The sequence below is a fragment of the Rhinolophus ferrumequinum genome, chromosome 11, assembly GCF_004115265.2.
Source record: "Rhinolophus ferrumequinum isolate MPI-CBG mRhiFer1 chromosome 11, mRhiFer1_v1.p, whole genome shotgun sequence".
Taxonomy (NCBI): Eukaryota; Metazoa; Chordata; class Mammalia; order Chiroptera; family Rhinolophidae; genus Rhinolophus; species Rhinolophus ferrumequinum.
This window is the reverse complement of record NC_046294.1, coordinates 13,623,730-13,636,393: the sequence shown is the minus strand read 5'-3', so window position 1 is coordinate 13,636,393 and position 12,664 is coordinate 13,623,730. Positions and strand designations below refer to the sequence as shown.

At 41.2% G+C, this 12,664-nt stretch overlaps 1 protein-coding gene across 4 annotated transcripts in view; it reads right to left on the bottom strand.

Moving 5' to 3' along the window:
* Positions 1-3,391: 3,391 nt before the first annotated feature.
* AGBL2 (AGBL carboxypeptidase 2) overlaps positions 3,392-12,664 on the bottom strand; it is a 32,756-nt gene continuing 23,483 nt past the window's right edge. For all 4 annotated transcript variants that reach the window (XM_033121935.1, XM_033121938.1, XM_033121939.1 and 1 more), the window contains 5 exons: positions 10,695-10,761; positions 9,000-9,122; positions 8,364-8,471; positions 6,215-6,310; positions 3,392-4,109 (listed from right to left, as the gene is read on the bottom strand). In XM_033121935.1, the coding sequence (XP_032977826.1) occupies positions 3,936-4,109; positions 6,215-6,310; positions 8,364-8,471; positions 9,000-9,122; positions 10,695-10,761 (568 nt within the window). In that variant the 3' untranslated portion in view covers positions 3,392-3,935. The remainder of the gene's footprint in view (positions 4,110-6,214; positions 6,311-8,363; positions 8,472-8,999; positions 9,123-10,694; positions 10,762-12,664) is intronic.

Sequence of the window (12,664 nt, the reverse complement as noted above, 5' to 3'; positions counted from 1 at the left end):
AAGATTGCAACATATGATCAATAGCTGAGAGAATTATTCAAATAAACGTGATTTCATAAAAATAAAGGGACCTTAGAGATCATTTCACCTGGTCAGTCACTCACTTTTGAGGTCAGGAAATGAAGGTCCAGACCTGTTAATCAACTGCCCCCCCACCCCCGCTCCAACACCATCACTGCGGCCTGGTGGGATACAAACCCAGGTGTTTAAAATTCCAGGTTGGTGTCTCTCCTTACCCACTGCAGCAGTCTGAAGCTAGCAGAATGTCTTCCTGACCGGTTTGTTCCTGTACACTAGTCTTTGTTCTCCACCTGAGTTTCACACACAGGGGCAGGAATGGAGTCTCACACATCATTGCGTTCTCTGTAGTTCCTAAGTCAGTTAGTTACTGCTCAGGTATTTTTTTTTTGATGGAGGAATTTGTGGGAATCGCCCCTATCTTAGGGTAGGAGTGTTGGCAGGGAGTCAGAATTTTCGAGTAGCATTATTTCTTTCCACATTCTTAGGGATCTTCATTTCTTTTGACCCTTATTAATCAAGCATTACTCTAGACATGTGGCATTTACTGTGTCACTAGAGTTTGTCTGTTAACATACTTATTAAAACAATGTCTTTTGGAGCCTGATTTCACCAGGAAGCTTGTTTCTCACGGACCACATGACTCAGCTGCCCAGAGCCAAGGTGGAACCCACTTCAAGGGGAAAATATATTCCGAGCTTCTTTTTAGTTGATCAGGTAGCATCAAGGGAAGGAAAAGGGGAGAAAGATGTTGGACCTCAGCACGCTTGAACAGTGATGAGCTTATCCTCCCCGGGAGTATTCCTCTAAGAAGTGGACAGACATGTCACTGGTGGAAGGTAGTTCAACTAAACCTAGCCATGCCATACGGCCTGTCTTTGTAGTTTAAAGGACAGAATAGGCTTTGTAGCTTCAAAGGCGTCGTGTGCAGAAGCTGCCAAGTGTCTGTGCTTTGGAAACATCTCTGCTATTCTAGGTAGTTAAACCAGAACTCGTTTGAGAACAGCCTGGAAAACCAGACGTTAGCAGTTCTATTTCTGCAGAGCATTTTTTGCGTGTGTGGTATTTCGCTAATAGCTGGGATCAAATTTGGTGACAACATAACTAAACCAGTGATCAACGGTAGTTTCATAGTGTCCAGGTACCAACAGATCTCCAAAATTCTTGCACGTTTTTAATGACAAGTGAAAAAACATCTAGAACTTTTGTTTTCAAGAAGGCCTCTATGTCTACACAGATTTCCTATGTTTAATGTTCCATCAAAAACTTCTTTAGAGTAATACTTACTGTCATCTCTTTACCTTAGATTCATCTGTACCACTTTCAAGAGGTGTTGTCACTTCTCCAAAAACAGAAAGGGGTATACTGTCAGCAGATGGTAATAGGACCGCAGTTATGACCCCATGGTCCAAAAAGTATGGCTTCTAAAGAAAATGTGTACACCTGAAATAATTTTGAATCTCAAAAAATTACTATCAGTGAATATGCATTTAGTTTATTAAAAAACAAAACAAACCTGGAGCGGCCGCATGGTTCAGTTGATTAGAGCGCGAGCTCTCAACAACAAGGTTGCCGGTTCAATTCCCACATGGGATGGTGGGCTGTGCCCCCTGCAACTAAAGATTGCAAATGGCGACTGGACTTGGAGCTGAGCTGCACCTGCACAACTAGACTGAAGGACAATGACTTGGAGCTGATGGGCCCTGGAGAAACACATTGTTCCCCAATATTCCCCAATAAAATTTAAAAGAAAACAACCCCCCCCCAAAAAAAAACCCAAAGTACTAAAATACACTCATTATCCCTCCCCTATATCCCTAACCTTTGTTGACAACTGCAGAATGTCAAGTTGATCTTGTCTTCTGACATGACTAAAATGCTATTTTTCTACTTTCCCCTGGTGCCATTCTCATGGTTCACTTGTAGTGGTCAAGATGCTTCAGATTGTTTCTCCTGCAGCATGAGATTTAACATGTTCAGTTAGAATGAATTACCTTGGTTTGCCATTTTAAATTCTCTAGCCAGAGTCACCCCTTGCAGCCTTCTACCAAAACCAGAATGAGCAAAAATAGGCACTTTGGCTTCGAGATGCCACAGCATATAAATTCCTTGTGGGCACTTCCTAATCTGAGCAGGAAAACCTCCCTCTCTTTTCTAACGAAAACACACAGCTACTCCTTTACAGGACTGACTGTGCTGAGCAGGCTCAAAAAACCGACCTGTCATGGCTTTTTGGCGATTACCGGATGTGGAGGCTGTGTCTGGACTGCACAGGATTCTCCCCTTCAGTATCTTAGCATCCGCACCACATCTCTCAAGAAGGCTTTGCTCTCAAAAAGCACTTTAAAAAAATCTGATCAAGTATTCTGACTTTTGATTCCAAAAATGTCACCATACTGGGATGCTTTTTATAAAGCTTCTCCAAAATCATTTGGAGCAAAAACAAGTATTTTTGAACAACTTTCAAACAAGGTTTTTCCTCAGCAGTGTGTAACTGTTTTGGGACCTTTCCTTTAAAGATACCGTTTTAGGGGTGGCTGGTTAGCTCCGTTGGTTACAGTGTGGTGCTAATAATACCGAGGTTGCCGGTTTGATCCCCGCATAGGCCACTGTGAGCTGCACCCTCCTTAAAAAAGAAAAAAAGAAAAAGAACAAAAGAAAAGAAAAAGGAAAAAAAGCAGTTGGCGATATGAATCAAGACCCTTAAAAAAAAAAAAGCTGGGGTAGAAATACACTTAAAAAAATAAAGATACCTTTTTAGGGACAAAAAGTGGAGTTTTGGCAGGGTACTTTCTGGATACTTAAAATGCAGATGAATGGTTTTAGGGTGTGAGTCACGTGTGAAATAAGAGAAGGCCATCTGCAACTTCCTATGTAAAGAGCATGGGCAGATATTCCCCGTGAAAAGACTCACACAATGTGTGTGAGGGGTGCGTGGGGGATAGGGCAGTATATGGGAACTCTGTACTATGTGCTCAATTTCTCTGTAAAACTGTTCTCAAAATAAACTAGCAATTAAAAAATAAAAGACACAGACATTGGAATTGTAATAAAATCTGTGTTGCCATGGGGTTCTAATCACTAGCCACCCAGGTAGTGGCAGTGGCTGAAAGGGTTTAAAGGTGATAATGAAAAAAATACTAGGAAACTTTCAATCCAATGGGATAAAAAGGTAAAGTCAAAATAGGAGGCCTGGTATGAACTGGAGTGATCCTTCTCTAACTTGACTCTAGCACATTGATATGACCGGCTGCAGAAGGCAGACAGTACTTGTGAAGAACATAAAATATAAAATATCTGTTCACATAGATTATGCAGTTAACCAATCAAAGGAAACAACTGGTTAGAAAGAATTTTAATCAATGGGTTAAAAAACTTACATAACTTTGTTGAATATAATATACGCAACATTAACTTCCGGGTAACAAATGAATTATTTTGCGTATGTGGGAACTCCTCACCCTGAGAAGACCTGACATACCACAGTCTGACAGATCATTCATCATTTAAGAGCTCTGACACAGACATTTTGAACATAGCACACATTTCCAGAATATGTTTCAAACAGACTTTGATATTTTAAAGTGGATTTGCATATAATTTTAGAGAGAATATCTATTGGTTAAAATGAGGTATATCTGTGCTGTAGTGCCATAAGCACATACTTCAATTTCTGATAAAGAAAGCTTTTCTATACATCATAATAAAATTTCATTTTGTGAAAAAGCAATTTGTGAAGTATGCATCTTGAAGACATGCACACAGAGTGAGCACCTAGTGTAATGTCAGCGCATGATGAACGCACAAGAGTGTACCACAAATGATCGTAGTCTCCAGTCACACTACTCCCCTTGCTATACAATATATTTAACTCAAGACATGTCAAAGAAACATCTGTGTGGGGTGGCCCAGGCACCCTACGGGTATGTGTATATGTGCAAGGAGGGGTATGACACCACGTTGGCGCCGCCTCTGTGTGTGGCAGGAAATGTGTTCCTGGACCAGTTTGGCTTCATATCTGGAGCTGGCTCCTGGCTGGTATTTGTGCTTCTCTTTGGAGAGCATGATACTGTAAATCTTGGCTTCTTTCTCTGTGCAAACAAGATATAAAAGTTGAACTTACTTTATGCTGCAATTTCTAAAGTTGTAATAAGGGTTTGGGTTGGTTTTACAAGGAATTAGTGAAAAGTAGTTGCATTTCCCCCAAATACCTAAGTAGCTGATGTTGTTACCAGGCAGAGGAGAATCAAGCGTTTGCCCGAGTCCCGCAGATAGCCAACGACCCATGGGCAATATGTGAACTGCCCTGAGCAGTCCAGGGACTGCATTTTATAAGCTGTCTAGAAACATTACACAAAAGAGAAAAACTTGATCTATCAAGGTGGGAGACTGGCCCATTTTTTTTTCTAACTCTCCTTATCCAACATGCCATGGAAGTTAAATGCCTACATCTCTGTTGGAGAAATATTACACCAGGAATTTTAAGAAAAATGCAGTAAAGATAAGGGTTTGGATGGCATTTATCCAGCACACTGGGTTTAACTGAATCCCTGGTTACATGTTACACTCTAACTAGCATGTGTCAGTTAGGGATATGCTTTTGGCCACCCATAGACGTCTTGCAATGAATGCTGAATGAGGAAAAAGGACATCACTTATCAGTCAAACCCTCTTTGGTTTGACTTTCTTTAAACCTCTCTTTTCATTGCTCTTCAGCTTCTGTTTTACCACTGTGGTTGGACTATCCTGTCACCCGTCACATAGAATCACTGCTTTAAGGGAGGGATGAAAAGGGCCCTGCATCTAGTATGTCCTCTGGAAGATGCTGATGAGTAAATGAGAACATCACCCTGAGCATTCCCAAGCAACAGATTTACGAAGGCAGCGGGGACCTCACCGTGGGAGAACTGTGCATTCCGTACCTAGTGCGCCGCGCCTACATTAATCCAGCAGTTTTCAGTCTTTACCTGGACACACGTGGGCAGCACCCTCCCACCCAAGTGCCCAGGGCTGTGTGAAACAACAGCTTCCTGGCTATTTCTCCCTCTTTTTCCTCCCTTTCAGGACGGGATACCCAAGTGCAAATGAGCAAGACTGATAAGAGTGCTGACACAGGGATAAATATGCATCCATTCTAACTTATTCTTTTTAAAACTCCAATCATTCCCAAACCTGGGTACTGAACGATCACGGGGTAACACTGGCGGTGAGGCATACCTCACTGCTGCGGGGGGCACCCCCATTTGTCGTTGACATCTCTGAGGGCTGAGAACTGCTGCATTATTCACTATCACTGTTTCACCTGAAATGTTGCCTTGGAGTTACAAAATAATAGCTGCCTGACAAATGTTTGTTGAAATAAAACTAAATTCTCCATGGCAAGTTTTTATCTCTGGGTGGGCTTCCTCGGTCCTACGGTATCTTGCGGGCTGTGCCCCAGGGTGGTTAGGTGGTTTGTAGCCCGAGGGTGCAAATTACCTTGGATGTTCACCTGAGCCAAACCAATCTGAGAAGGTGAAACTGTGGCCTGTGGGTCACCACTCCTCCAAATCACATAATACATTTCAAAACAACATAAATCACTGACAACGAGATCTGACAATTAAGTTCACGAACTTGTTGCAACGATGTTGCTAAGCTTTTTTGATATCAGAGGGATTATTCATTATGAATTTCTACCAAATGAACAAACAGTTAACCAAGTTTACTATGTGGAAGTGCTGAAAAGGCTGTGTGGAAAAGACGACCTGAACTTTTTGCCAACAATTCATGGCTCTTGCATCACGACAATGCACCAGCTCACACGGCACTGTCTGTGAGGGAGTTTTTAGCCAGTAAAAAAATAATTGTATTGGAACACCCTCCTTACTCACCTGATTTAGCCCCCAATGACTTCTTTCTTTACCCAAAGATAAAGGAAATATTGAAAGGGAGACATTTCTGATGACATTCAGGATATCAAGGGTAATACGACGAGAGCTCTGATGGCCATTCCAGAAAGAGTTCCAAAATTGCTTTGAAAGGTAGACTAGGCGCTGGCGTCGGTGCATAGCTTCCCAAGGAGAGTACTCTGAAGGTGACCGTAGTGATATTCAGCAGTGAGGTATGTAGCACTTTTTTTAGGGTGAGTTCGCGAACTTAATTGCCAGACCTCATATGTATGTATGTGTGTGTGTATATATATTAGGTGAAATACCTGCATTCTCTCTTTATTCTTAGTCAGAATTGAGGTGGTCATTTTGGTGGTCATTTTTGGTGGGTCCAAGGAGGTGCCTTTGTGTCTTCCATTTAACTATGACCAAAATAAATAAAAACATCCTTACTAAAATTTCCACTTGGACAGTGTGATTATATACAATATACATTATTTGAGTGTTTTTTTATTCATGCATGTTGATTCATTATGATATTCTAACACAAAAAGAGAGACAGAACTCAAATAGTAATTCAAAGAAAAGAAAGAAACTAATATTTACTGAATGCCTACAGTATGCCAGGCACTTTATACACACTTTCCAACAACCTTATGATATAGATGTTATTACCCCAATATTTTAGATGCAGAAACTGAGTCCCAGGGTGGTTAAGTAACTCATATTAATTTACATAGTGGGGCTGGGATCTGAACTCTACAAGACTGCAAAGCTTGTGCCTTGTCCACGATTACACTAGACACTAAATGGCCCTCCATACCACTGCGTTCTGTGGGGGTTCCTCAGTGTAGCACAGTGGGACCTTGTCATGTCATTGGTAAGCACAGGTGGCATTCTGAGTGAGGCAGGCCCATTTCACACCCTATCCACTAAGAATTAGCTACTGTTGTACCAAAACCTATTTTTATACATAAAAGAATCAACGAGTTCATAGCCATAAAACTCCAAAGTACTAAAGGTTGGTTAGGTGCCTCTCCTCTGTGTTCCCACTGCACCCCACTCTGTTATGGACTCCTGTTCAATTGTTAAAATCCCCGGTAGATTCTAAGGTCCCTGAGGCAGGGACTGTTTTGTTCAATGTGGCATTCCCAGCCTCCAGGAGAGGTCCTGGCATGTAGTGGTTACACAACACAATTTGTCGACTAGATGAACGGATGGTTGGTAAATCAGCCTGGTCTTCCGTTCTGGGTATAAAATCACAAATCATCAATATTTGATGTCAGACTTCAGTGATGTCTACTCCAAAGCAGAGTCAGTGTCCCCACCAATTTTAATATTCCCCTGCTCGCAGTAGCACTGACAGGTAAAGGGTGACATAAAGGGCTATTGCGTCCTTCACCCTGTGGGCGAGACATGCTAATTGGAAAATCAGAGAATCGAAGATGGAACAGAATATGGAAGCCAAAAATAAACTCATGCATACATAATCAATTAATTTTTGACAAAAGAGCCAAGAATATACAATGGGGAAAAGATAGTTTCTTCAATAAATGGTGTTGGGAAAAATAGATATCCACATGCAAAAGAATGAAAATGTACCCCTATCTTATACCATACGAACAAATTCAACTCAAAATGGATTAAAAACTTAAATTTAAGACCTAAAACCATAAAAATCTCAGAAGAAAACACAGGAGGTAAGTTCCTTGACAATAATTTTTTTGGATTTGACATCAAAAGCAAAGACAACAAAATAAAAAATAAACATGTGAGACTATATCAAACCAAAAAGCATCCACACAAAGGAAATCATCAGCAAAAAGAAAAGGCAACCAATGGAATGGGAGAAAATATTTGCAAACAGTATGTTATTTAGTCTTAAAAAAGAAGGAAATCCTGCTATTTGTGGATGTGTGAACAAAATGGATGAACCTGGAAGGCATTATGCTAAGTGAAATAAGACAGATACTGCATGGTATCACTTATATGTAGAACCTAAAAAACTCAAACTCATAGAAACAGGGAGTAGAAGGGTGGTTGCCAGGGGCTGGCAGCTGGGGGAAATAAGGGGAGGATGGTAGAAGGGTACAAGCTTTCAATTATAAGATGAATACGGTCTTAGGATCTAATGTATAACACGGTGATATAATTAATAATACTGTATTGCATAAGTGAAATTTGCTAAGAGTAGATTTTAAGTGTTCTCACCGAAAGAAAAAAAAAGGTAAATATGTGAGGTCATAAATGTGTTAACTAACTCAGTGGTGGGAATCCTTTCACAATGTATTCATATATCAAATCATCATGTTGTACACTTTAACTATATTACAAAAAGTTTTACTAGGTTGGTGCAAAAGTAATTGCAGTTTAAAAGGTTAAAAATAATTGCAAAAACCGCAATTACTTTTGCACCAACTTATAATCAATTTTCCATTGGTGAGTTAAAAAAAAAAGTCAAGTAAAAATTACTACCTCATTCATCCTTGGCTTTTCATCTTTTATTGTTGAAGAACTGGTATTCCCTGAATTTTTTAAAAAGGTAGGCTGCTTTTGCAGAGTAGAAGCAATTTCTGCCCTTTCCTAGAATGGAGTATAAAGAGAATACTTTTCAATTGATCCATTGCAATTAACCAACTCATAATTGACCCAATTCACCCAACAGTAAAAACTCCCACCTCTGAAAGCATTTTCCCCTTTTGAAAGCAGGGGGTATGGTGTGGGTGTGGCAGTCAGGAGAAAGATTAGGAAGGAGCTATCCAGGGGTCCTTAGCCTGGACCAGGCCTGATCCCTCTATACCCAGCAATTCTGGGCTAGCTCCAGCCACCACTTCTCCAGCCAGTATCTCCTCTTTCCCTTGGAAATCCAGACGTGGTCAAAACCCAGACTTGCTATACCAGAGTATAGTACAGGGTCTATGGGCGAGGGCTGAAAGCTGCTCAGAGATGCCCAGAGGACTCACTGAAGAGCTCTGAACTCAGACTAGAAAGCTTCCCCGCCCCATCCCCCTTTCCCTTTGTGCTTTACAGTAAACCTTGTCCCCTTGTGCTGCTTCCTCCATGGAATACTCTTTAACCAGACAGTGGACATGCGCAGCAGAGCTTCCTTACTGGGGAATATTCTGTTGACTTGAACTCCTGTATCAGATTATTTTTCTGATACTGTTCATTTCGCTGTTTCCTAGTCTGAAGTGGCTTCTTTTTTTTCTTCTTATACATCTTCTTCTGATTCAACTATTCCAGAAAATATAGAGAAATCAGTCATTGAGGATTCCAGAGAAACGCCTACCTACAAGTAGCACTCTCTTCACACAACACTTACGACACAATGGCTAATCCAGTGTGCGGCCCTCACAGTGCTAAATTGTTGTTGGTTTGAAGAACAAACAAACAGTTCAACTACGTCCTTACCAGAGGCTGCTCCCCACTTAACACCCCGAAAGCCCACTATTATAAATATATTGCCAAAGAGGAACCCATACCAATGACCAAATATCTGTGATTTATAATATGAAACCAAATTATTATAGCAACAATGTCAGGTACAGATAATAATGATTATTAGATGTGTGCTTAAAAGATTCAGTTTGGTTGTTACTATAAGGTGGCTTTAATAATTAAGCTAATGAAGCTCAGGACTAATTTTCTCAGTACCATGGTGTGGTGAAGCTTAATCTGATGTTGCTGTAAGTCCAGCTGCAGAAAGTGTAGAGTTTAGTTTAATTTGGCAGGCTCCTCCTGACACAGCCTTAATTTCATCCTATGATGGAGATATTTCTTCATGCAACTAGGAAATCATGTGCATAACAAACCACAACAAATATTTTGCTGTCTCTAAAGCTCTTACATCACACATGTAAGAAAAAGTCTGGGGGCGGCCGGTTGGCTCAGTTGCTTAGAACGCAGTGCTCATAACATCCAGGTCGCTGGTTTGATTCCCACATGGACCAGTGAGCTGTGCCCTCCACACTAGATTGAAAAAACCAACGACTTGACTTGGAGCTGATAGGTCCTGGAAAAACACACTGTTCCCCAATATTCCCCAATAAAAATGAAAAAAAAAATTGTAAAACAAAACAAACTGCAATTACTTAAAAAAAAAAGAAAAAGAAAAAGTCTGTAAACAGATGGGGGCAAAAAATTACTTAATAGATGGAAGTATAAAAAATTATTTAAGGGGCGGCAGTTTACGGGTTAGCTCAGTTGGTTAGATCGTGGTGCTCTTAAAAACAAAGTCGCCAGTTCTATCCCCACATGGGGCACTGTGAGCTGCACCCTCCACAACTAGATTGAAACTACTTGACTTGGAGCTGATGGGTCCTGGAAAAACACACTTAAAATAAATAAAAGTTTGAAAAAACAAAACAAAACAATTTAAGACTACATGAATAAAGAAACACTTTTTTTAAAAAAAGTATGTATCATTTTTAATAACCTCTATCTCAGCACGGATTTCACTTTTTAAACTTTGTTTTTCACTTTTAGTTAACTTTGGAATAATATGGAATCCTCACATTATTTTCCCTTGTTTTTTTTTTTTTTTTTTTTGAGAATTTTTGTAAGAGTTTATTTGAGCCAAACTGACAACATATACCAGGGAGTAAGATATAAAATGCTCCTCCCTAGATTTTTAACATGAAAGCTATAAAGGACAAAATAAAAGACTCCAGAGCAGGATAACCAGTTAGGACACTATGGCTATATTTTCTGCAGATCTTAGGATAGTTGGAAAATTCTATCAAATTCTCCAATACTGTTATGTTTTAAGGCTACTACTTCTGGGCGTAAGAGTCTATATAATCTCACCTCATGTGCTATGCTCAGGAGATGAACAGGAAGACCGTCTGAGAGGGAGCTGTCAGAACCACTGGTGCTGTTTTCAAAAGTAGAAAGGAAAGGAAAATATCTGTTATTAATGTCTAGAAGTAGAACATTTACCAGACCAGCCGCATGAGATTAGGATATCTAGTTTGCTATTTGCTCACTCTGTCTGTTTCAGTTACTAAGAATTCTTGACAAGCACATTCGTTCGTTCGTTCGTTTGTTCGTTCATTCATTCATTCATTCATTCATTCATTCATTAATTCATTCTGAGTGCCTGCTGCATTCCAGGCAGTGCATCAGACACAGGAAACAGAGATGGCCATGGCAGAGCTCTGGCCCCAAGCAGTTTGCAATCCGTGTGGCAAAATAATACCAGCCAGATGGGCAGAGCTGGCCTTGGCAGTGATTGTGAGAGGCTGTTGGATTCTTAATGTGCAGCCCTAGAGAATACCAGGGACTGAGATTTGTTTGAAAGCAGGGACTTTGTCTAGTTCATTCCTGTCTGGCCAGTCTCAGTTCAGAGAACAAGGATCCTACCAGGTACTCTTTAAAAACGTGGTCAACATATAAATAAATATATTTAATAACAAAGAATATGTAGGTCAGAGACTAGGAATATTATTTTTATCACCACATAATAAACCACAACAAATATTTTGTCTCTAAAGCTCTTACATAATCGATGCAAGAAAAAGTCTATGAACAGATGGGGCAAAAAATTACCTAATACATGGAAGTATAAACAACTACCTAAGCCCTCTTCAAAAGATTTGGATGCACATCTAGACTGATCTAAAGTCTTCCCCCTGCAAACTGTCCCTGCCCCCTTTCTTCAAGGGCTGGGATGAATGAGGACTCAGATAATCGATCCTTTCTTCCTTTATCGTAGGCCACATTCTATTTTCCCCTTTCCTGGGGTGTGGTTGGCTAGCACTGAGAGCTGTGTTCTATGACGTGGCCTCCACATATAAAAAATGTCTTAGGCACAACACTCAAATCTGGGAAAGATAGCATTTCAAACCATCCCTTTGCTCAGCCCTTTCATTCTGCTAGCGCTCCCCCGCCCCTCCTTTACTGCACAATAAGGAGCCCCACAGCTAGACAGCGGGAAGAAAGCCTTCTCTTCTCTGATCTAATTCCCAACTCCCTGTTCTCACAAGGCTTTTCCAGTCCGAAGAGCAGCCTTTGAGGCCACTGGATAATAGTCTCTGAAATCCCTTTCAGAGATAACAGAAAAAGTTAACCAACGGGATGAAAACATTAGATGCATCGCGCCCCAGAAATGTTGCACACACACAGAGCAAACTCAAACTGGGCTTGTACACTCAGCCTGCTTTTCTGGGTAATGGTGAGAAAAGGTGGCGCCCTGCGGATGCTTTTCTGGGTGATGGTGAGAAAAGGTGGCACCCTGCGGAGGCCTGTGATAGCCGGCTTCCTGGTGCAGAGGCTGACAGACTTGTTTCAATAATTGCTAACTAAATGTGTCAGAGTATTCCTGCTGAGCCAGCTGGAATGTGTTTGCCTGTTTCTGAGTTGACTCCCTCTGGGATCTGTATGTGTGAGGTGATATGCAGGGGACATTCTGTTTTTGAGACTGAAAGTGAAGAGGGGTTGGTGCAGTGGTCCTGCAGAGTTAGGCAAAGGATCCTGGGAGAGTGGGTGAGGCGACATGGTGAATGGGGCACACTCTACCTGGCCTGATGGTCTGCTTTAAAGTTCCTAAGGAGACATTTGGGAGACTCAGCTAGCAGAACTGCGTTAGGGCCAAGATGTCAATGTGCCACACAGAGTGGGTGGGAGAGCCATTGCTTCCCATTGTCCACCACAGACTACAGTGCTGCCTCTGGCAGACACCTTCATGCCCAGCCTTGAAACCTTCTGACCAAGGGCAGCTGGTTCAGGCTTGAGGCACCCTGGCCTGTAGGCTGGAGTCGGAGGTGTTCTTGCACACA